This window comes from Molothrus aeneus, chromosome 7 (genome assembly GCF_037042795.1).
Source record: "Molothrus aeneus isolate 106 chromosome 7, BPBGC_Maene_1.0, whole genome shotgun sequence".
Lineage (NCBI taxonomy): Eukaryota > Metazoa > Chordata > Aves > Passeriformes > Icteridae > Molothrus > Molothrus aeneus.
Window position 1 is genome coordinate 17,574,708 of NC_089652.1, and position 25,588 is coordinate 17,600,295.

Here is a 25,588-nt window from a genome sequence, read left to right on the forward strand (position 1 = left end):
TTACTGGATTCCTGTAGATGACAGTACAAATTTCATATATATAATTTGAAGGCCAAATGTTGTCTTTAATGTAAAAAAAACCCCAAAAAACAAAAAAACCCCTTATTTTTATTTCTTTTAAGAGAAGGGCATATTGTTAATGTAATACAGGCATCTGATGATATAAATATCCATTAAATGTCTCCTGTTTTCAGTTTTGATTTCCATCATGCACACATGTCGGAATGTGGGAATGTCCACATGCATGCGCATATATTAATTTACCTATTCTCCATCTGATTTTATTTAAACCACCTTCTGGCTTTTGAGTGCAGATAATCACCAAAAGTGGAAACTTTCTGTGATCAGGATGTTTTGTTTCATTTGAGTACTTCCATTAAGCACAAATTTGAAAACTGTGTACAGAATGGTATGTAAGAAGCGTTTAATATGAATGCTTGGCTTAACATATTTGTGCTGGCTGACAGTTCAATGCAGAGAATTTTTTCACAGGCTCCTGAGGTGTCCTAAATATCTGCAACATCTTGTAATTTTCATTTGTTCCTTAGAGTTTGAAGATCATTCTTGCAGATGCTAGCAGATCATGATTTTCCATGTACTACAGTGTATGTAGGATAATAAGTATTTAATTTTGCACATCTGTGTTCCCTAGTTGCTTTTCTTTAACAGCCTGAAACATATCTGTTTTGAAAATAATCTGATAACCTCATTTTCATTCATTTGGGTTTGTTTATTTCTTTTTCTTCCATAAAGTGTTTATGGAAAGTTTCAGAGCTGTGAGTTTTCCAGTCTTTTCCAAAACCAGACTGTATGTCTGCTCCAAGGTCATAGCCATGGCATAAACTTTCCACATGGATTATTTTCTTTATAATAGTTGTACTGTAGTTCGTTTATACATACTGTTGACAGAAAAATATACCTTGAGAAGTAAGTCTCTTCTCAAGTCAGTAGAATGGAATTGCCTTTCACAAATAATTTTGCTATAAAAGACTAGAAGGGGACAAGCCCCTTACAGGGTGTGCTGGAACCAACTTTCCCATGGAAGGAATGCTGCTGGCAGTCATGAACTCTAAATGTATCCACTCTCCCATCAGAATAAAAAGCAAAAAGATAAGCTCTTAGCAAGTGCTGTGTTATGGCTCTAAAATGAATGGCTATCCTTAGCTTGTGTGCTTCTCTCCTTTATAATTTCTTTGCATCTGTCAGGTTTTTTTCCTTGCATGTATAGATGTCATCATTTAACATGTCTGCATGAGTCTCCGAGGTTGCCTGCCAAGCTGCAAATCTGCCACCCGTGTGGAGAGGAAGGAAATGTCAGGCCCATAGTCTTCAATCTAGACTTTTGAAACAAACCAAGAAAAAACAACTGAGAAATTAAATAAATTTATCTAGTTCAGCTAATCAGCAGTGACTGCTGTCCCCAGAGGCTCCACAGCAAACAGGAGTGTGTCTGCTGCTTTGTACCTCTGCAGCTGATCTGCTTCTTGTGCTGCAGGCACAAGGCACCAGATAGGGACCCCTAACCCTCTCCCAGCAGCTTCTTTGATCAGTCACATCACTGCTCACAGAAATGAAGGGGTCTCAAAAATCCTTTTATGCTGAAAATGCTGCGGCAGCCTAGCAGAGAGGGGAGAAATGGAGAACCACACATGCACAAGCAGCAGCGGTGTTTTCCTGGGGAAGGGAAGGTGACAGCTGCAGCCACTCCAGAGGCAGCCTGGGGTTAGCAATCATCCCAGAGAGCTGACCACGGGCTAAGGGACCTCAGTTCTCCCTGCACCTCCTGCCTCTGTGGGGTGGGTATTTGGGGACTCAGGTGCGATTGGAACGCTCAGACTCTGTTGCCTGCACAGAGCTCAGGTAGAGGAACACGGTGGCAAAGGAGCAGTGCAGTGAATCCTCATTACAGGAGTGCAGTGCCTAGGGGAGGGGTGAGCATGAAAGCTGCTTTTAAATCATCAAGAGGTCCCCTGAATAAATCCATTAACCTATGTTTTGCTCCAAGGGTTGTTTGAAAGAAGAATGTAAAGACAGTTTTACTAGGAGTGCTGACATGGCAGGGTTTTTGAGAGGATTTAATCTTACTTAAATCTCCTGGAATGTGAGTTGTCTCCTGCCTGAAGGGAACAGGCTGGGTAGCCAGGGTGACAGGGAGCTCTGCAAGCAGAGCAGGTTGGTAATGATCTCCAGCTCTGTAATATTCTCCTGGCTGGGAAAGTCTGGTCTCTCATGAACACATCTCAAATGCAAATACAGAGTGCCTGAATTCTCTTAAATTAATCTCCATAAGTAAAGAAAGGGATGATTATTTATAAATGTCAGTTCTGAGTTTTAAATGCATGTCCTTCAGGATGAAAGCTAGATGTGAAAAGTATTCTCCTTTTAAGCATAATTTTGCCTTTTCCAATTTATAGAAAAATATAAGTTTATATTTCTGTGTTCTTCTTTATAAATCTAATGTAAAAGATTACATTTTCTTATAATTCAAATATATCAGATTTTCTAGTTTTCTAATAATTTTAGTTTTCTAACCATTTTCTAATAATTCAAATATATTAAAGAGGCTTACGTTGTTTGATAGAGCATTTTATTTAGCTCTAATTGAGCTAAATAAATAATTGTCTAATGGAATTTGACATGAGTGTGACTTGATTGCAAAAAAATATCTTTTTGCATATTTGGATTACTTTTGATTTCCTTCTGTTCACTGCACTTTTTCTGAAATCCAGCACACTGAATGAGATCTCTTGTAAAATGAATCATTAGACCAAATGAGGACAGTCACTTCACCATCCTCAAAATTTCAGCCCCACCTTTTCTCAGAGAAAGGCTTTTTATTTCTTTCAATTCACTAACCATTATGGGCAATAAATCTCCCCACAGTCTGTGGTACAAATGTATCAATATGGACGGGGGGGGGGGGGTGTGTGATGGATATCAAGCTCATTCTTCCACCCAGTGTAGATGAACAAAAGCATCTTCTATTTGGAAGCTCTGGGAGACCTGTGCTCTTTTGTGCTCTTGGAAGTGCTGACAAGGAGCATAGCTGAAGCCAGTGGGGTTATTTTCTTACAAAAAGAAGTAAATCATAGGGGAAAGTTTTGTAACAGAAGAGTTTACAAAATTCTGTAACTTCATAGAAGCAAACAGAATAGATTCATACCTAATCATTTCCATAAATTTATTCTACCCCTGGATCCTACCAAAAAGAATGCTTTTTACTGTCCCTTACAATTCTCATAGTTGCTTATATTGTCCCCAAAAGGCAATAATTGTGACAGCTTGTAAATTAAAATAAAATTTCCTACCCAGCTGATATTTAATTTATTCAGTGGGTCTAAGGATAGGAAGCAGCTGGGCACTTCTGGGTAGGCAGATGAAGGAGGTTAAGGCAATAGAGGAACTGCAAATCTGAAGGGAAAAGGGGCAAGGTGGCATGTGGATGGAAAATGAGAGGAGGAGCAGAGGAAGCTCTGGGTTGGAAGGTGTGAAGTGGGCTCTAGCCCAAAAGACTTAGACAGCCAGGTAATCCAAGTTGGGTTTAAGGTTTTCTCCATCTTCTCTCTCTGGCGAGGCAGTTTATTAGGGTAATGAACACACAAGATTCCCCTTGCTCAGTGCTCTGCACTTCCTCTCCTCATCTCTCCATTTCTGCTCTTGGTTTGTTTCAAAACATCCCATAGTTTTTTGCTGATAAAAAGGTCTATCTAATGAGGTACCTTCTGCCCTGGGTCCACCCTCTCTGACATGGAATATCTTCTGCATCTCCTCACCACCTGATGCTGTGCTTTGGGCACTGACCTCACTCCTTTGCCTGGTGTTTGTGTTTGCATGGGGTTGGGGAAAGAGATAAAACTGTGCTTGAAAAATGTTCTTGATAAGGAGGGCAGTTGTGGAAGAGGAGCTGGGATTTATGGGATGATAGCATAAAAGGAAAGTAAAAATCTGAGCTTAACAGCAAGAAATCTCCTGGGTTGTGAAATTTGTTACTCGGTGCAATAACCTCCTCATCACTTGGCAAATTTAAAATAAGCCTGGACAAAACACCTTAAAGGTCTTCACTCCCCTTCAGCTTTTGTGACTCATAGGCCCTGGGGAAGTTTTAGCTCCCTTGGCTGGTTACAGGTATTCCTTCAGACATCTCTGGCCCTGATGCCTTGAGCCAGCAGAACAGCCTGCAGGTGTTTCCTTGCTGCCCATAGTCCAAGGCACAAACCATTCTTCTGCCTCAGTTAGTGCCATGGTGCTTCACTGGAGCAAGAAGGTGTCTGTGCCTGCCAGAATGGTGCTTCCATGCACCATTTTCCCCAGGATATTGCCTTGTTTCTCTCTTGCCTTTCACAAACCACATCTATCTCCAGAAGTGCTGGGTACTCTGATGCTGTTTCCTAGTCACTGTCTTACTAGTGATGAGGGCACAGTCAATTAATTGTAAAAAATAACAATTGCAAGACTGCTTGCTTAATCAGTCAAGATTAACAGCATAATTCCCTTTCAAGCCAACACTTCTTCCAGAGAGATGTTTTTCCATGGGTGCTTAAAGTGAGTCAGCCAAGGTGCTGATGAGCCTTGTTAGTTGGGATTCCTCACCCCCTCCTCGACTGAAGCTTTCTCTTTGAGGATGACCCATTTGAAAGGCCAAATGGGGAGCTCCAGGCTAGAGAGAGCATGGTTTTCCAGAAGTAACTGGAAGTAGAATATAACCTCAGGCATGCACAAGGAGTGAAGGCTCAGGTAAGGACCAGTCCCTGGAAAGACTTTGCTGGTATGGACAGACTCAAGCGTCACTTCAAGGAAGAGACTGCTGATAGTAACAAGAGTTACTCTGCCAGTGAAACTTGTATCACATCTTGGAAACAAATAACTCATCTGGCCCTGGCCCGGGTTTTACTGGGGTAATTGCATCTGTGCTGGGTGCTTTGCTAGTGTAAGTCGTAGCAAATCACTTCCGTGCCACATCTTATTCTAGAGAGCTTCTCAGTAGAGCCATGCCTAAACACTGGGAAACAGGGAGATGGAAAATGCAGAAGTGCTTCTAAAAGGCCAGAAACTATAACAAACTCTTACTATATTAAGCAGAGCCATTTTTCTGTGACTTCTGACATGAACTCATTTCTATTTCTGATGTTCTGAAAACTGGGGCAGATGCTGATTTGGGGTAAATTGATCTAGTTCCACTGAAAAGAAGATGCTGGATTTTTTATTAGGAACAGAACTGGCACTGGACATATTTTTGAAATATCTTTAATTGAGCCACTGCACTAATAAATGAATATTCAGAGATAGCTGGGTGCCTCTAGCATAATCCCTGGGGAGAGCCAGTGTGTGTTCCCACAGATAAGAACACCTCAGGAAATTTAATGTTTCTATTAGACTTCTAGGACTTGAGGGGGGAACATGGTTCAAAGGCAGGGAAAATACCTGGAGAACATAACTGGAAAAAAAACTTCTACAAAACTTCTATGAAGACCTCATCTGGTCTATATTGTTCCTTCTGAAACTCATAAGACAGTTCAATCCAGAAAAGCTTTTAGGCATTTATGGATTTTAGTCTCCTAAAGTATTTATTTAATGTTCCTTGCACTTTTTTTTCCCAAAGTAGATTCCAAATAGCACAATGTTATTTAAACCTTTCTGGTTTTCTAGTGCTAGTCCCTGAATTCAGGCTTTGCCACTGATAAAAAATAAGAGAGAGAGAGAGAGAAAGCCTTTCTTCTAAATACTTAATTTATTTGGGCTGTAATTTCTTCCCACCACACCAGCAGTTTTTTTAGTCTGCATGTGTGGATCCTGTGAGTTTGGCTTGTGCACAGCCCAAAGCCAGACCAGCCCATTTCTCTGGTAAGGCTGGGAAGTGCTCCTCTGGGGAGGACTGGAACTTTGTCTCTAGAAGCTTCTAGTGCATATTATGCTCTCTCATCAACAGCTTTTCAGCTTTTCCTCCATATTAGCCTTAGGATCCTGACAAAAGCATTCATTTAGGAATCTCTCAGGGGTTTATGTTCTATTTATACATAAAGTACATGTGTAGTTCTAAGGATTATATTCAATTTTCACCTCTAGTTTCAGAATTTTTTGTATGGAGGCATGTATCGACTAAGTTGGACCTCAAGTAAAATGCAAAATGTTCCCATTTCCAGATATCAATTCAAAGAAAATCAGCTTTCCATCCTGAAAGAAAGGTGGCCACTTTCACTCAATTTACAAGCAAAAAAGCCAACAACCTGCAATTCTCATTTTTCACTTCGGCTCTTGTAGAGCACAAGCTAACCTCAATTTCCAGTTGTTCCCTCTCTGCTGACACAGGCAGTGCAAAGCAGAGAGTAAACAAGGTCTGACAGCGCTTCTGGCTCCAAGTGGGTGAGGATGCAGAGGGAGCTTGTCCTGGCCCACATTCCCAGTGCCCCCAGCAGCGATAGCCAGGCTATTTATACCGCACGCTCTGGGCGAGGGAGGCAGCTCTGGCAGCAGCTCTGACAGCAGCTCTCCTCTCCAGAACTGCTGCACAGAGGCACTGGGGAGCTCCCAGGCTGCCTCCCCATGGCTGACACCCCAGCTGGCTGAGCAGGGTCAGCTCTAGGTCTGGAGAAGGTCTGTTCCATGCTCCCAGTTACATTCATTTCTGTTACACCTTCAGGTGAAAGCAATTATCTTGCAGATACTGCTCTGCCGTGTGGATTGTCATGGCAGTCTTCTGGCTTCTCAGATTACTTGTCAGCAGCAGTATTTTCCTCCCAGGAGAATTACCATGTGCTGGAATATTTGAAATGCTTTGAGACCCTTGTTTTAGAGTCACTATCATCATAAAAGATACAAGGAAAAATTGAAGCATTGCCCAGACTGATGGTTGAGTTTCTCACTCCTATCTCTTCTTTACCCTTCACGTCCAGGCAATCTCTGGACCAGGGATGGATGAAAAGGACAATGCCTATTGGATGCCAGCATGGGTGTGCTCAGTGCCTGATAGAATCAGCTGTGACAGGGAAAACAGATGTTAATAATACAGGCTGAGTTCATCGTTCTAATTGGGATTTACAATGTCTCCCACATTCAGTTTAAAGCTTGGTAAAGCCCCAGTAGGCAGAATTCAGCTGATGGAATTGCAAATCAGTTAGGACCACTGAGCTGACAGTCTCCATCAGCAGTGTCTGATCATCCTTGGGAATTTGTTTGAAGGACAGTATAGCCAGCAGACCTGAACCTTTGGAGTACCATGCGGTGCAAATGCTGGGGTGTGGCACGTGTTCAGTCCCTGGTACACTTGGTCTCCTCTCTGAGCCCTGACAAGGCTTCTGCCTGAAGTGTAAGGCTCTGGTTGCCCAGGAGTATAGATCAGCAGTATTTTTTCCCATCCTTTTCCAAGGTGATGTATCCCATCCCACAACAGATGGCAATGGCTGGATTTTCCAGACCCTGTCACTCTGAGCAGCAGTTTGGTGTGGAGGGCTGTGGAAGGGGTGCTCTCTAGGGAGCAGGGTCTGATGGAACAAGCGTTCAGTAGGTCTGTGGCAGCAGCCTCTCAACAAAGGAAGCCTTATTTGTATCCTGTCCCAAACACTTCTGTTATATGTGCCCAGTGTTGGTTTTCTATAACCATAGTTTTCCAAATCCAGCCCTGTTTTCTTCCTGTCAGTGGCTTTGCTAGAGCTCTGTTGATCCACCATCTTCCCTCATATCACATTTGCACAGCACTTCACTGATACTCTCTCATTCTCTTCCTCCCTGCCTTGACATGTGATAAAATGTAAGTCTCCCAGTTAAGAATAAAAATTATCTGCTGGTTTATTCCTGATCTTCAGGTAGCAATCAAGGGTAGCTGAATAACTGCCTTGGAAAAAACAAAAGCATGAAAAATAAGTGGAGTAACAAGATGCATGAGTAACTAACTTCAGCAGTGACCTTTATAGAGCCTGAGAAATAATGGGGGGAGATCTGCTTGAGGAGTTCACAGCTTGTGGTAGAATCTGCTGTCAGAGCCACTGCCTCATTTTTTATTTGATTCTCCTAAAATTTGGTCCCTTCCAAAAAAAATTTAATTAAATACAAAACAAAGTAACATTTTCTAACAGTCAGAGTTGCTAATCACAAGAATTAAGCTATTTTTCCTTGTGTTAAGAAAATACTTTTGAAGCCTGAGCAAAAAGCTTCTCCTACATAGTTCACAGTACTTACATGTTTATTATGCCTTGTTGGTAGTGCAGGAGAGTTCTAAATAGAAATGCCTAGGGTATAAACCTTACAAGAGACTCTCTTCTTACCTCAGACTTGCAGGACAGCTTACTAATAGTGTTTTATAGAGTTTCTGAAGCAGATATTTGTCTTTAAAATTATCTAGCCTTTTGTTTTAAATTAATTTGTAAAATTCCAGGAGAAGAAAATCAAGATTAAAACCAGTTTTATTTGCTCTCCCACTCACTCATTTTCCAGATTCTTTTAAAAAATTATTCCCATTTGGAAAGAGAGAAAAGGAGATTTTTGGGTGGGAGTGAGAATGGAAGGACTGGGAGATGTAAAGCCACAGTTGGCAATCCTGCTCTCTCACATTTTATAAGACAGTAAAATCTGCATATTGCAAATGCTCTTTTTTGCAAGGGGAAAGAAACCCCTTGTAATTTAAGTCAGGATCTCTGGGACTCTGCTGGGTGTGTTTTTAGAAATTTTTCTGGAAATCATCTTTTAGTTTTGAAAACAGACAAGCTGCTTGGCTAGTTTTTAGAATTGGGAATTAAATATAAAATCAGAATGCTGTGTTAAACAGTGTCATGTGATAAATGCAGTATTGTTTGCAGGTGCTGGCTCTTGAACTAGCAAAGGGATGCTAAGGTGTTTCTTTTTAGTTGCCAGATCCCATGCATCCTCTAACTAGGATTGGAGGCAGTTCTGACCTACCTCAGAAGACCAATTTTTCAGTATTTCCTGGCATCACTGACTGTGTCTGATTTAATTCCCAGGGAGGGTGTGTATTCAGAGCAGGGCAGGGTTAGGTGTCCAGTTCCACTGCACAGAAGTGGGAATATTGATGCTCTGGGAAAAGAAAACACTGCTCAGAAACAGAGGCTTCAGAGCTGATCTTGTAGGGTTGTTTACTCCAGGGCTGGAAGGACATTGTGACCTTTGGGCCTCCTGTTTAATATTGCCAGAGAACCTCCCATCTCATAAGGATGAAGCAAGGCAGAGCATCACGGGACACAGAAAAACCTACCCTCACCTTTTAATCTGCTTTGAGTTTGCAATCAGAATAATGGATAAGAAATAGTAATTTGGATGGGGCAGCATAGAGCAGAGCAGGCTCTGGGTAAATCCAGCTGATGATATGGAAAAGCATTTCAGTATCTGGATGAAGCCTGGCTGCATGGGATGAGACAGAAGTGCTAAAGCTACTGAGACAGTGGTTCTGAAGGGCAAAGTCAGTCCGACCAGCACAGGCAGTGTTTGTTGGTAGGGAAGAGGAGAGTCCACCTTGTCCTTGTCATTTTTAAGTTGATGATGAGTCATGTAAACTCTTGCGAGGAGCAGGCTGAGAGCCGGGGTGATACCAGGGGAGCTGGCTGTGGTACAGTCTAGGTGAATCATAGTTACTTCATGTAAGAGAAGCTGAGCTCATTAGAAAGGTTCATCATATTAAAAATGGAGGCAAAATGTTGGAGTGGCAGATTTGGGATGTGATAGACCCTGCAGAAGAGTTTCTAAGGAGAATCAGGGGGAGATGGAAACATGCAGGCAGTAGTGGGGAGCAAAATGCCAAGAAGGAAGAATGGTCACTGCTAAAACAGCCAGTTAGAGATAGGACATCTGAGGTTTAATGAGTATCAGCACTGGGGGTGGCTCTGGAGAAGCCAAGCTGGGACTCCAGCACCTAAGGACAGCATTAGAAATGCTTCAGCAAATAGAACATTCAGTGATTTGATGTTTGATGAGTTGAAATCAGCAACCACAGAGGCACAAGGTAGGATAGTATAATTCTTTTTATTCAGAAAGAAGTAATAATTTATCCATCAGCATTTTAAGGAACAAAACAAAATTCCCCTCCCTTGTGCAATCAGAGATGCTGAAAGCAAAACAACTTACAAAACTGAAAAATATTGTGAAAAGAAATTCTTTATTGTCCAGACTTCTGAAATGTCAATTTTGCTTCAATTTTCCTCGATGGGATTTTTGAGAAGTATTTTAAAGAAATATGTTTCGGGGGGAATTTGACCCAAAAAAAAAAAAAGATGGCGACCCAAATTATGCCTTCTTTTTTCCCTGAAAAAGTTGTGTTAGTCCTGCAGGCATTAAAGCACAATGCTTTGCTTCAGGATATTAGAATGTTCTTATTCTGGGAAGAGAACACTGCCAAAAACCTGGATAAAAACCACCAGTCTGAGGAAGAAAGTCAAAATGATGTGGGTAGTGCAGGTGGGTAACGAAATGAATGGTGTGAAAAATCTCTTTGTGGTGAGAGGAAAAGAGAAAATGGAGAGTACAGCTGCTGACAGTCTTGTCATGGTTTGCTTTGTGGAAGTCAGCCAGAGCTGCAGGGAGAAGAGGCCTCGTGGAGCACATCTCACCTTCCAGAGGCAGGGGGGTGGGTGGGGACAGGCAGGGCAGGGCACTGGCAGCCTGTGCTTGCTTTGGACCAGGCAGTCAGGAATCACCTGGCACAGATGTGCATGTGAATTGCTTGGTGAATTCAGCAGGAGCTTTCCAGACTGTCTCAAGGTGCCCAGGAGGCTGCAGACCTTCCTTGGCCAGAACTGAGCTGTGGCCTGAATTGCAGGGTGCTGCTCTGCATTGTCACTCGTGGGGGTGTCAGCTGGATCCACCTGCCTCTTACATCAGGGACACATGCCACCTCAGTCAAGCCACCTTGCCATTCTTTCAGTGCTCATAGCCAGAGCTGTGTGCAGATGTCAGGAACAAACATTTCCCCCAGCTCCTTCTCCCTCCTGCTCCACACTGATCCAACCAGGCATTGCACACACGTGAGGTTACTGCCTGCTCCCACACCCACTCAATAACTCTGAGGAACTGAGTGACTCCAGCCTAAAGCAGTTTTGCTGTATTTCACTGCAAATTTCATTTCTTTATGATCATCGGCTACTAATTTTATTTTCAGCCTGTCTATTCTAAATAGCAGCTCAAAGCGTTTTACACTGGCTAAGGAAGTAATGATTTTCTCCATATAGAATCCTGTGGTTTCCTACAGCAGGAGCTTTATCAGAATGAAATCAGAAGCAGTTAATGGTGGCTGCAGGATTTGTAACAAGCATGTGAGTCAGGAATGAAAGCAAGCATTGGGGTTTTTTTTCTTCTTTAGCTTAGAATTTTTTCCTGGTTCAGTGGATTCTTTTTTTTCATTTTGGGTTTTCAATATGTAGCATTAGTCTGAAGAAAATTAATTTCCTGTTGGAGTTATTCTAAACTGGAAAGTCTCTAGGCAAATGTACAGTATTTCTGTGTGGCACTGGTATTTTTGCCTGGCAGGACTCTTTCCATGTGAGGTGGAATCTTGCAGCCCTCTACCCATTCACACAGTGCCTTATGAAGAGGAGGCCACGGCAGAAGGCATTTGAGACTGAAAAGTGAACTCTTGCACAGTTGCTGCAAAAGCCTTGCCTTGTGGCCAGACTCCTGCCAAACAGAGGGATGCCAAGAGGTGGGAGAAGGCCTATGCCTGCTTCTCTGACCTGGTCTTGGAGCAGACCCCACAGACCCAGTTCTGCTGCTTGGGATGGCTCGGGATGGAAGACTCCAGTTTTCCACAGGTCTGCAAGGGCCTTGCTTGTTAAATCTTTCTTAGTTCCTTTCTTCCTTTCCTGCAATGATAAAGGGGAGCTTCCAGAAACTGCATGTGGTACCTTCAAAGAAGAGGAGTTCTGCACTGTTTACATGCATTGATGCTGATGTCTGTAAAATGGTGGCTCATTTTCTGTAATTCTCTTTCTGCTGCTGTCTTCCAGGTGCACACGTTCAGGGGCCCGCACTGGTGTGAATACTGTGCCAACTTCATGTGGGGCCTCATTGCTCAGGGAGTAAAATGTGCAGGTAACAGTCATTCAGTGTTCTTTTCCTGAGTCATTCCTCACCTTGTAACTCTGTAATGTGCAGCCTGCTCTGCCGTGACACGGGGCCAGGCTCAGTCTGCTCCCTGCTCAGTGGAAGGAGGAGATGTATCCACTCTGCTGCTGCTGTTTCAGGTATCTGTTTCAGTGACTCACTGGAGTGATGCACAGCACCCCTCCAGCACTCACAGAGAGGAGACAATCATTATCATTAAGAGATTTTTTTTTTTTCCCCCACCCTTTTGGAATGGAGGAGAAAATAGACAGAGGCACAGCTAGCTTTATTTCTTTGATACCATTCCATGTATTGGTAGGTGTGAGAAAGTCACAGGGGATCTTGATGTGCAAGGTGGACCTCAGCAGACTCCACGTTGCAGACATTCAGGTTAATTTTATATATAAACCAGCTGAGTCCCAGCATGCCACAGACCCTAAATCACATCTCCTACTTGCAGACTGAAAAGAAAAGGGATGATGAATAAGGGATGCCTACTGGAACGTTACATAAACATTCAGGTGCCTGTAGAAATGTATCACACGTATGGGTATCACTGCAGGCATTGCTGGATAAAGCCTCTCCAAAGGAAAACAGTTGGACAGTTTTATTGATAAGGTTCTTCTGAAAGGAAAGGACAGTCGGCTTTCTTTCAAAGGCAGAGAAAAGGATCAAAGTGATCCAAATAGTTTGCTGTATTTAAAAAGTATTTTATGACATTCTAGCAAAGCGTATTTATAAAAATGGTGCAAAGAGATGTTGATGTATGAAGACCTGCTTACGTTGCCCTGGAAACTGAATTTTCAAGCTAATTTAAGAAAATCTGCTCTGTCTAAAGCTTTCTGAAGTCTTGTCTCAAGCAAATAAGAAGGCTTTTTATCACAGAACTGCAAAATGATGTAATATTTAAAATCATTTCTAGCCACATAGGATTGAAATGTTTTTAAATTCTTCACCCAAAACTGTTTGAATGCAATGCTTTGTTGTTACCATTACAGACTGCACTGTCCAGGATGCATTAGAGAGTGCAGCTCTGTTTTAAGACATGATTATGCAAAAATGGCATTTCCTTTCTCAGTATTTTCCCTCTACTAAGAATACGGGATTACAGCCATGTCCTCCACTTGTGAGTGAAGATTGTTAGTACGTCTTACTGCTCTTGATTTTGATACAGGGTGTACAGTGCTAGGAGAGGAAGAGGAGGCTTGATTTTGGTTTTCTGATTAGTATGTTTTTGATTACACTTGAATCAGTAAGTGTGCCATCTTTATTCCTTGCCTTAGATTCCTCCATTTGGGCATTTAGGAGAGATACCAAATATTTTACAGATTGATGTTAGGTAACTTTGATCCAGAAAAAGAATAAAAATAAACAGTATGAAGGCTTGCAATGTTGCATGGCACTGTGGAATTAATATTGTTGCTTTTACAGTTAAATCCAAAGTGCTTATTATTTTGTACTGCCTTTTTTTTTTCTTTTAACTGAAGTAAAGTTGATTTTCTGGATTTATGCAGATTTTTTTAAACTGTGGGTTTCCAAAAGCTTCCAAAATCTGGTTTTCTTTCCTATTTATGAAGATGGTAATAAGTGCTGCATGCATCTATTCTCCTCCTTGCAGCATAAGGAGCATATGTGTATTAGATGACTTCATAGGTTCAGAAACTATAATTAGGGCTTTCTGTCTTGTGTGAGGTTTCACATCAGTGTTGGTAGCTTCCAGTAGTTTCTGTGATCTTATTTGTGTTTTAAAATCCCATGTTGTACGACCATGCTTGCTGAAGTATCAGCAGGGATTTGGGGTGGAGTGAGGCTGCAGCAGTGTCTGACTGCTCCCACAGCTGAGGCTGTGCAGCCATCAGAGCCAGAAGCTGCCCACATCTGGGCATTTCAGGGAGATATTGGAGGTGCACAGACACAGAACAGTGCTAATGTACCAATGTAGGGGAGCTCAGGCTTAAGTGGTGGGAGTTTGGCCAAGTTTATGTGGCCTTACAGTGCTTTAAAAAAAAATTGCTTCTGAACTGAGTCATTTTAATATGGAAACAGTGAGGCACATGAGGCCATTGTTTTTCAGAGTAGGTTTGTACTCAAAAAAAAAATTACAGCTTTTAGCAGGATGCAGCCCACTTGAATTCAAGTGGGGTTCAATGCCACTTCAGGGAAATCCATGAAATCTGTTTGGTGGTCTGTATAATCATTTTATTGAAAATACCTACAAGCAAAACTGCATGGATCATATGTAGTTTTATACTTTTTAAAGCATTTGCTTTTTATAGCAAACAGTTGCACATCTCAAGAGGACTCTATTTGCTGTACAGAAGTGATGAGTTTAACAAATAGAAATGGATTACTGCATGGGCTACTCTCAACCATTTAAAATCCTGTTCTGTGCAGAAGCCCAAAAACATGCAAAAGGAGAAGTGTAGGACAGTCCAAGACTGGACAGCAAAGATAAATGTCACCCATTTCAGAAAGGAGGAAGAGCTAGTGGAAAAAACAGAGCTTATTTCTAATGGCTGATAGTTTATGTTACACAAAGTAAAGCAATCCTTAAAAAAATTATCAGCCAGAACTAAACATTTATAAGCGTACACATTCCATAGCAACCAGCTAGGATGCCTTAGCAAATTCAGCTGGAGTCATGCTTTGTTTCAGTCCAGCATGGCTGAAGGTGTGTCTGCCATACACAGACTTGAGTGTGGTCAGGATCCTGTCAGGTGCAGTCCTGTATTATCAGTTCCTGGAAGGTGGATTCTCCCTAACTTATCCTTGTTCAGCTTTTATGGTAGATGAAGAAGGAGGACTGTGTCTTTTCCTGCCTTAAAGATGAGAGGTAAATGTAGGCACCACATTGGACACCTGTTGAATGGTTGTTAGTTGAAGTGAGATGTTGGGTGTTATCTGGACTGCAAAGGTTTGGGGATTAATAAACAAACTACCCAACATGAGAGGAATTTCATTGTCTTCCAAACTTAGATCTTGGGGTGATATCTGGGATTTGGATCCTGTAGGAAATTAATTGGTGGGTGCAGTATGTAAGTAGAAATGACTGAAGAAGTATATGAAATTATAATGCCATCATTTTGTGTAAACACTGAAGGTCAGTAGAAGTTAATGAAGACATAAGATTTTACCCCAGAACAAAATCCAATGCATGAACTTAGAAAAATGTATTCTTAGTTAATATTCCTCCTATGTAAAGCTCTCCTATGTTCATAGGGCTCATCCCAGTGCCCAGAATGTGTTCAGAAGAGAAACTGTAATACTATTCAAACAAAATTTGCAGATGTGCACCAGTGGGTTCTTTTTATGAATGATACAAACATGTAAGTCACAGTAGCATTACCAGAGTAGTGTGATCTCAGAGACTGGAGCATTGCTGATGCTGTTCCTGTGCTGCCCAAGTGGAATGGCAGATCAGTAGATTTGCCAAGCTGCACCTGTCTCCAGCCCATCAGAGCTCTCCAAGTCCTTCCCTGCACGCTTTTGCTTGTTGTTCCTCACGAATAAGCAGTTTAAGCAGAAGATTTTTGAACAGGCTGGTTACAAAGCATTAATTAGCTGATCTTAAAGATAACTTTTTAATATATCTGTTTCCCTGGATGCTTTTGGTGGTATTTTGGGTTGCTCCTAGTAACACCAGGCAGCACCACCCTCTGAGGCTGTACACAAAGCACCATTGCTGCAGCCTTCATAGTTTTGCTCCAGACTATCTCAGTCTGTTACACATGTAGCATTTCCTATCTTATGGTTTCCTTGGAGCAGGTAACCTCTCTGAAGAGCTGATAGAAATTAATGTGCAGCTGAACTATCAGTGTGCAGATAATCAGCTCCCACTGACAGACCCCAGGAAATACTGCTGCCAGCCCTGACTACAGTAAGATCTGGGAGTTCATTTCTATAAGAGCTAAAATACAGTCTCAAAGCAGAATTGTTTTGTGAATTACTGCTTAAGTGTTTAATTTCCCCATTTCATCCATTTCCTTCTCCAGCAGTTGAAAGATGTGCAGCTGCCCCATTTCCTTTGCTATTTGTTTTGCCTTGCTATGAATCCTTTGTGTTGGACAGCCCTGTGTTGCTCCATTGGTGTGTAAGGATGGAGGTGAGCACAAAGGAGCCTGCCCATCCTCAGACACTGATTGTGCAGGCAGAGTGCTCACTCTTTCTGTGCCTGGAAAAACAGCTGATGCTCTTGTGACTAAAGTCAGCAAAGGGAAAGGCAAGGTGTTCTCATCACATTGCCCACTCTCAAGGTATTTTGCATGGCTCAGTCATGAAAAGCTTCCCCTGTGCCCACGCTTGTTCCTTGCAAACACATCCAAGCTCCTTCTGAGATGAGCACTGGATTCTGCTGGTTGTGGAATGCTGGGCACAGACAGTCAGCCCAGTAGAGACCCAAAGAGCAAAGCCAGGGCTGTGGGAAGGGGGCTGGACAGCAGCCCCTGCCCATCAGGAGGTGCTGATGCTGTTGGAGGTATGTGCTGCCTGACAAGCTGTTCCACCAGCTCGGGATCTCATGGTGTTCCTGTGAGGAATGAGCTCTGGAATTTTGAAATGCTAATCAGACAGCAGAGCCTTGCTTCGGAGCCGTTCCCAAGGGGAAGCTATTCTGCAGCTATATATTCTTGAAACTGTAAGTCCTAAAAGCAGCTTTATCTCCAAGCCCACACAGACCTGGAAGCCTTGAACAAGGCAGTGGCCCAGGCAGGGAGCTGTCGAGGAGGTAGGCAGGTGTCGTGGCAGGAAGCCTGGGGACTTCTTGAACAAACTGACTCTAATCTTGCAAAACTTCTATAAAATGAAACCATTGTCACTAAGCATTTGGAGGCACAAATGTAAGTATTCTTTTGATTTGAGATAAGGGAATATTGGCTGGTTTGATGCGCTTTTTTTCTTTTTGTTTCATCAGCCCTGATTTTTCAGTAGCATTAGGAAATTATGTTGCCAAGTAACTAGCTGCCCTCTTGAAACTCCTGTCTTAAAATAATGTACCCTGTAGTGCATGATACAGTGATGTGGATGTAAGGAGATTTTAGGGAGCATACTCATATGTATGGAAGCAATTTTTGCCATGGGCCTGCCTAGTGAAGTGGCTTAAGGCTCTGGTGGAACCAGGGTTGCTTCCAGATGTGCATTGCAGATGAACACATAGCACATGCTCGAGGCACTGTGGCAGCTCCAGTGTGGCCACCCAAGTTGCAGCCACGCAGCTGAGGAGGAGAAGGAGGGCAGAGCTTCACAGCACCCTGCTGGATTGTGCTTGGAAGCACAGAGTGCAGCACATGGGGCCACTGGGGCTGCTACCTTCCCTTGCCTGTTGGAACACACTGCTCCCTCTGCTACAGAAAAAGTGTTAAGTTTTTAAAGAAAAGCTACGAGCTCATGAGTGATGTATGAGAGCAAATGGCTTTCTAACCTATTCACCCTTGCAAGAAGGAGTAATGCCAGTACTTTGTGCTTGTGTAGAGCCCACTGTCTTGCTGTGTCAGCTCAGGTGTGAGGGTCTGCCCTGTCTGGTAGGTGCTGCAATGGACCAGCCCAAGGCAGCACTCGGTACCAGCACTGCAGCTCCATGCTCCCCACCCTCCTACACTTACCACAAATCTCAGAAGAGTCTTTCAAATCTTCTTGCAGATAATGTATATCTACCCTTTAGCTCTTAAAGCTGCTCTGCAGAGTGATAGAAGGCATCAATTTTGGGGGAATAATTTGGAGATATAATTAGAGTGATGTATGTAGCACATGGTATCATTCCAATGGAGCATGATCAGCAGTCATGTTAGCCAGTAAATTGTCAACCAAAGGAAATATAAAACTGACTGAATTCAAATCAACAGTATAACAAAACATGACAGCTAAGTATATTTGAGTCTCTGCAAATATTTATACTGTGTGCTCGTGGGGCAGTAGCAATGTACATCTATCTGTTGGCTCTGCTCATGCATTTAATATGAACATGTTATTTGTTCTCTTAGCCCTGTGGACTAACATCAGTATTAGCTGTTTCTATAACATTTCCAGACCTTTGCTAGGTATCATAGGAAACTATTGTCAGGCTGGTTTTAAATTTATTACTTCTCATAGAAGTAATGTCACAGCCCATCTGAACTCCTAGATCAATATGCTGTTAAAGCCAGGGCAGCTTATCACCGACTTTCAGACCTGTCATCTAAAATTACTGTCTGTGCACCCTCCTTAAATTTCCAAACTTCCTATAAACTCTTGAATTTATGACTGCATTGGTTTTGGTCCATGTGGTATATTTGAAAGGTGGCCACAGTTTGATAGCACTGTAAAAGGAACAGTAAGAGTGACTTACAATTCTACTTCTGAGAAATCATCTCTATAAGGTGAAACTGATTAACTGAAGTCAGCAGAAGTTTTACTATTGACCTGCAAGAGCTCATGACTGCATCTTTTACATCTGTCCTGTATTATTCTAGGATTTATCAGCAGATACAATGCTTTAGGGGGATTTCTCTGAAGCTCCTCACCAGCCAGCAGGTTCTGTAAGAAATGAGTAAGGCTCCTGGTTACTTTAGATCCAGAGTAAAGCTGCTATTCTGGATTTATTTTGACATAATGAAAAGGAAATAGACCCTCAGTTTGAAATTAAATTAATCCTCTTGGTCTTAATGAACCCAGCCAAATTACGAAGCTCATGTGCAAACAAGGAAAGCAGTCCTAAGACTTTACCCCACAGCAGCATGCAAGGAGATTTAGGATTTGGCTTTTCTCTTCTTTCCCACTTGATTCTAAAATAATGGCTTTTGGAGCTTTCAAAGCATCTGCAGTGAGAACAGAGGACTTTTTTTTTTTTTTTAATTTAACACTATTCAGTTTGCAGTACAATTCCTGTTGTTTAGGACTGACAAGTAAGTTGAGTATAGTTAAGTACAGAACTAGGACATGGCCAGTGCTCTGTGGAGAGGAGGACTGACCTCCTGCCATGGGGCTTTTGAGCTTGGTGGAGTTAGCAAGACATGATCTTTAGTTATCAGCTGAACCAGAGGTGAGTGAAGTGACTGAGACATGGATGTTTGCCTTCTATGAAGTATTGTCAGCTGGGGCTAGTGGCCCACTTGGATCAGGAAGCACAGCACTGGTGAGTTTCAAGTTCTTCATTGGAAAAAAATACCATCTTCTGATGTAAATTCACTGAAATAACCTTGATATATTTACTGATATGAAATTGCTAAAGTAAGATGGTTTTCTGTGCTTACACAAGAGGCAAGAAGCCTTAGTTATTACAAGGACACCACACAGCCCAATAATCCTGAACATAAGACTCACATGTTTTCTAAACATTAGGTATCTGAAATATTTCCAGGTTCTAAATGTTTCTCAGGAGTGTTGATAAGCCCTTAAGCAGTGGGTTGGTGCATAAAATCTAATCAAATGCAAAGGAAGAACAAATGAGAGAGGAGAAAAGTTGACTTCTGCATTTGTAATTATTATTCTGGGATTAATGAGGTCAGATTCAAAGCCTATCTGACTCTTTGGGATTAGCAGTAACACAATTACTGTCAGAAGCAAGGTTTTCACAATGAAAACATCTCTGTAAATTGAGATTTTAATGAATTGAAACTTTCTTGTATATAAATATAATTAAGATGATCTCAGTCAAGGCAATAATTGGTTTAACTCAAGTGTAAGGTACTTGGGAGTATGTGTTTTTTCTTTTTTTGTGTGCATTTATTCTTAATTATCCTTGGGTTCCCAGAAATGTAACTGGGCTATACTGCTGTTTGTGTGAAGCAGCTAATTTGCACTCACAGAATCCTTCATGAGTTCTCATGAGTGAGGTGCAGCCATCCCAGTGTTGTAGACATCATTTTTGATAGACAGATATTTCATACTTGTTGGAAGAGGTGCTTCTTGAGGCAATTTTAGGAATTGTATGTACAATAATTATATTTTCATTTGTAAATACTATTATTGTAATGTTAAGGTTTATTCCTAAATAAAGGAAGTCAAGATTTAAGATTTCTTATGTGGTCTCAATTTGCTTCCCTTGTGTGTGTGTTAAGATGTTGCCTCTAATTTTTTGACTATTTTTTAATTTTACTCCTCGATTTTCTCTTTATTTTGAAAGCAGACTGCTTTAATAGCACCTATTCAGTATTCTGTCCTGTTTTTAAAAGTGCTGGTGTTACTAATGACACAGCATTCAAACCTTACACCAAAGAAGACTTATTTTACCTGTGCATTTCCACAAACATTTATTGATTTGGTTCTACAAGAGCCGGAGGAGGCCAGAACAGCTTCTCCTTGCTGTGTTACAGCTGGGGCAGTGACTCACTAGAGGGCTCAGGTCACGTGTTTCAGTGAATGTGGGTTCCCTATTTAAAGCACAGAGAGACCTGGTTTTTCAAAGTTCAGGCAAAATGTGGCACAGGGCACAGATATTTAAAGGAAAGGCAGGTGGCTGCCTGGCAGGCTCAGAGTTTCTTTGTTCTGTGCCCCAAAACCACAGGTAGGGAGATGCTGGGCATGTGGTCACTTTGGGGTCTTAGAGTGCTTGACTAAACGTGGGATTTAAAGAAGCGCTCAGGTGGAAGCAAGGCTGTCCCTGTTCCCTCTTTGCCAGCACTGAGGAGCCCAGGTGCCCAAAGCACTGTTCCCCAGGGGCAGGGCAGCAGTGGGGTCTGGGCTGTGCCCAGGAGAGCTGGGGCACTATGTGTGTGGGCAGGGGTGCGGGTGGGAGGCTTTTCCCACGGTGGGTTCAGAGCACGGAGCTGCAGCCAGGAGGGAAATCCAGCAGCGCAGCTCCCTGCCCAGGCATTCCCTGCTCCTCAGGAGGAACCGAGGTCACTCCTGCACAGAAAGACCTCCAGAGAATTCTAATCAGCCATTTCATCTGGATCAGGGTCTGAGCAAGTTTTGATGGATTGAAGGTGACATGCCAAACTTTAATTGCAACCAGAGGATCCTAAGTGACAAATCTGGTTGTTTTACAGGCCTTTTAAGTAAACAAAGTGCTTTTAGCAGCAGGCTGCAGCTGACTTAGTGGAAATTAAACCTAGCCATGAATTCTGGGGTTTACTGTTTTGGAGAGAACTAAGTCACATAACTTGGAGCTTTAATGGAAGTACAAGTATTGGCAAAATCAGCAGGAACAAAACAGGAAGGGATTCTCAGTAGATAGATACCCAGTCCTGCAGTGAGAGAAGAAAGTACAGATTTTTGTGAAGGCATTGATCCTTCAAGCTCCTCCATCCCCTGATGCTGTGACAAGCAGGGCACTGGGGCTGGCAGGGCAGCAAGGTGCAGGAGCACTTGCAGAGCAGGGGTCCCTGTGTGTCCCAAGTGCCATCAGGGCATGGCAGCTGCCCTCGCTGGGATGTGCTGCTGTTCTCTCTGGGCTCGGCTGTTTCCTGGCAAGCACCTGGCAGTCTGCATGGCAGAACAGGAGAGGTGGCACTGGGCAGAGGCACAGGGTCAGTGCTGGGGTCAGCTCCTCTCCAGGCAGGGCAGGGCTGCACACCTGTCCCTGAAGTGGCTCAGGTACTGGCACTGCCTTGCCAGCTCACTGCAGAGGGGCTGTAGCCTGTTTGTGACCCAGTCCCTACCTTCATCTCCTCTAGGAGATGTCTAAAGTGCCAGATCCAGGGCTACATGGAAGATGGAGGTGATAGGAAATCCCCAGTAACTTGGGAGAAAAGTCTTCATTGTGACAGCAGTGTATGTAATAGTGCTGGGGAACATAATTGACCTCTAGCTCTTCATTTGATAAAACTTATGGAAAGCTTGTCACTCTGTGTTAGACCTTTTAGAAACAGAATAAATGTGGTGGGTAGGAAATCCTTCTGACTTCAGGGCTGTCCCTTCTTCAGGTATTTGGTGGTTAAGGGCCCTGAAGAGAAGTAACTGCTGTGAGCTGTCAGATCCTGCTGAAGCCATTTGTACTCCACAGCACTGATCTCAGAATACATTTTCAGCAAACACCGGCCTAATCATGTTTTAATTTTTTCCCTCAGATTGTGGTTTAAATGTGCACAAGCAATGTTCCAAGATGGTCCCAAATGACTGCAAGCCAGACCTGAAGCATGTCAAAAAAGTGTACAGCTGTGACCTTACCACACTAGTAAAAGCACACTTCACCAAGAGACCAATGGTGGTGGATATGTGCATTAGGGAAATTGAATCTAGAGGTAAGGCATCCTTAATGGACTTTTGTTGCTTTACTGATAATCCATTTAGATTGATCTGGGTCATCTGGGTTTCTGCTGAATGTATGATTGCTCAAAACAGATTTGCACAAGACATTTTATGACTGCCAATTACCCTGCACAGCTAATATTATACTGTGCATTATTTCATGGTTCATACCATTTATAATTTTTATAGATTCTGCTAGAAATTGCTTAATGGGAAGTTACTGCTTTGTAGTTACATATTAGTGCCTATCTTTCCAATAATATATTCATTTTAAAAATTAAATGAATGTGGCAAAACAAAGAGGGTTCATATTAATGTGTTCATTCTTGCTAGTCTCCCCAGCCCACACTGAGTATCCTTTTCTAGAATTAGGGTACTTGTTTTTACTCTGAAATAATGACTGATCATCAAGTATGTTAATCTGAGTTATTTTGAAATGAGCTGTAATTGGTTTAATACATTCCTTCAGCTCTGAAGTCATTTTCGTAAATACAGTTTAGTGCTGATAGAACAAGGCATTTACTGCAATGGCCAGGGTTAAAAACCCAGGATAAGGTTTCATTCTGGAAGAAAAACCTGATAAGGCTTTTAAAACATGTCTGCTTTTTCTACCTTAAATTAAAAACTTGCCAAGGGAAGAACCAGGTTGAAGGCCACTGTAAAAATCAGGACTAATTTTAATCTTGTTAAAATGTTCATTGCAGGTCTTAATTCTGAAGGACTGTACCGAGTCTCAGGATTTAGTGATCTTATTGAAGATGTCAAAATGGCATTTGACAGAGGTACAGTCTTCCCTGCATGCTGGAACTTGGTGCTGATGTATAAAATATAGACAGTTTTTCTGCAGAGCCTGTGTCTCATGCTCCGGTGCTCCGAAGGAGTCGGACGGCTGTGCTGGCAGGAGGGGAGACGCCCCATCACAAAAGCATATCAGCTTCACTCTGGCCTTTATTACAAAAATCCACTTTTCTCCTTCCATCAGTATCTGTGCTCCAGTAACCATGTGTGTAGGAAGGACAAAGCTTTGTGAACTACTGCCCTAGTTTGCAAGTCAAACTGTGCTTGGAGGGGTGGGGGAGGGTTAGAGGGTGAGTGGTGAAGTGCCTTAAGAGAGCTGTGCAACTCAAATCCATCTTTCTGGATGAAAGCTCCAAAATAATAAGATGAATGCAATAGTGCAAACAAAGTTTGAATTATTACAGACTAAAAGAAGGTCACTGAGAACAAACTCTTCTCTCTGAGAAAAGACAGTGGGAAAATTAAAGGGTTTCCAGCTGCAGTCCCTCTATCCCAGTAGAAATCAAGTCCAGAATCCGTGCTGGAAACTCTCTTTCCTGTTTGTCTGGAGGACTGGACCGATTCGGAGCACATCTGCAGTGTTAGCAGGGTGGGGATGTGCTGCAGAAGCCAAGTTCTGGATGTGTGTCCGCTGCACTTTGGAGTAGGTAGTATGTTCCAGTTAAATGGTGAACACATGTTTTTACTATAAAGTAGGGGGGCTGTGGACAAAGCTGGTTTTCTGCCTTTTACTTTTTTCCCGGACTCCCTGATTTCTCATTCAGTGCTGATGAATGTGTTGTTTTGCAATGCAGTGGGTTCAGAAATAGCTAAATGTCCATACCTTAATACAAGACAGACACTGCAAGATCAGTCAGTCAGGTTCTAAAAAAACCCCAAACTGTATTTTTTAGTAATTATTTGCAACAAAGAAAAGTTGTGTTACTTTATAAAATGCTTGAGGTTTTCACCCTGAAACCATGAACATCACAGTCCACTAACAGTTTTACGTACAACAGCCAAAATCTGTAATTGTTTCCTTTTCAATAATGTTTGCTTAAGCAAGTTACTATTTTTCTTTTGAATGCTGCTCTACATCTGTTTACATTTCCAAGGCTTTAATATCAGTGCCTTTTCCACACAGATGGGGAAAAAGCTGATATTTCTGTGAATATGTATGAAGATATCAATATTATCACTGGTGCACTTAAACTGTACTTCAGGGATTTGCCAATTCCACTCATCACATATGATGCCTACCCAAAGTTCATAGAGTCTGCAAGTAAGTGTAACACATTTTTTTGTCTGTTTTTCATTCTTAGCCTTTTCTCCTTTTTGATCAGGACTGTCCTATTTGTTTTGTAGCTGTCCCATCAGCTCTTACCCTGAATGCCCAATTTAGTAAGGATTGCAGGAGTAAACACGCAGTGCACATTACAGCCTGACCGCGTGATGCTGTGTGGGCATGGTTACATTTTCCTTTGCCTTTGTCACCAGGAATGTTTCCTTTTCATCACACATTATGGATTACATCACTGGTGTGTCTTGCATGAGTCCTGGGTTCTTGACAGTGATTATTTAAAGTCTGTTGGTTTTATAGTGCCAGAAAGAAGGTGATTTATGGAAACGTTTAGAAATTAGATGGCGTTTGTTTCTGGAGTTGTCCATTTTGAGTGTTTTCATAAGCTGATAACCACTTATTCTCCCAAAGCCACCTTTGGGGCTGGCCTTGCAGAAAGTGGGTCTACAAGCACAGCAGTAAGCCCCACTGGAATCTCTCTCCCCAACATCCTGGGTGCCTGAAGCATTTCTGTGATGTGTTCACACCAGCCACACCTGGAAAGATGTGAGGTAGCCATGGGTACAAAACAAGGACTGCATGCTGGCCCTTACAGCTCCTTTGGAGAAGGCTTTTTCCAAGTCGTATGGAGACAGCCAAAGGCACTGATGGCAAAGTTCCCAGTGCCTTCTGCTCTCCCAGAGTTGCACCTGTAGATTATTTGTGCAAAACCAGTCCAGTCAGCAAGATTGCCAGAACAATTTTTTTTAGTAGGCTGCAGGGAATCTTTCAGTGGAGTGCAGTTTGCTTTGGGGAGTTTTCTTTGTCCAAAACCAGTCACATCCTTATGGTGCTCTGAGCATCTCTTTGGACAGACAAATCCTCCATGAGTAAACCAGCAGAGCTGTGACACCCTGTCTCCTGTGCAGGCCAGGTTGTTGCCTTTCTGTGTGTGAATTCTGGCTGTTTGTGTGGTGACAGTTGAACATGTGTGTTTCAGAAACCACGGATCCGGATGAACAGCTGGAAATTCTGCACGAGGCGCTGAAGCTGCTGCCGCCTGCACACTGTGAAACATTACGGTATCTCATGGCACATCTGAAGAGGTGGGTGCAACAGCTGCAAAGAACTCTAAGCCACACTCATTTTTAGCAAAAATCCATGCTAGCACCTCCAGAAAAGTCTGCTCAAGGCCCACCAAATCCTGGAAAGGGCCTGTGGCAGGAGTGGTACTGTGCACAACAGCAAAACTCGGGCACAGGGGATTATCCCTTGCAAAGCAAAACCAAGGTGGCATGTCAGGGTGTCCATTTTAGTTTCTCAAGTAACATG

General features: G+C 42.5%; 1 protein-coding gene across 5 annotated transcripts in view; it reads left to right on the forward strand.

The window, feature by feature from the left end:
* The window catches only part of CHN1 (chimerin 1), a 93,846-nt gene that overhangs the window by 66,455 nt on the left and 1,803 nt on the right, over positions 1-25,588 (forward strand). For all 5 annotated transcript variants that reach the window (XM_066553922.1, XM_066553920.1, XM_066553923.1 and 2 more), the window contains 5 exons: positions 11,943-12,027; positions 22,020-22,193; positions 22,905-22,982; positions 24,122-24,259; positions 25,257-25,362. In XM_066553922.1, coding sequence (XP_066410019.1) covers positions 11,943-12,027; positions 22,020-22,193; positions 22,905-22,982; positions 24,122-24,259; positions 25,257-25,362 — 581 coding nt within the window. The remainder of the gene's footprint in view (positions 1-11,942; positions 12,028-22,019; positions 22,194-22,904; positions 22,983-24,121; positions 24,260-25,256; positions 25,363-25,588) is intronic.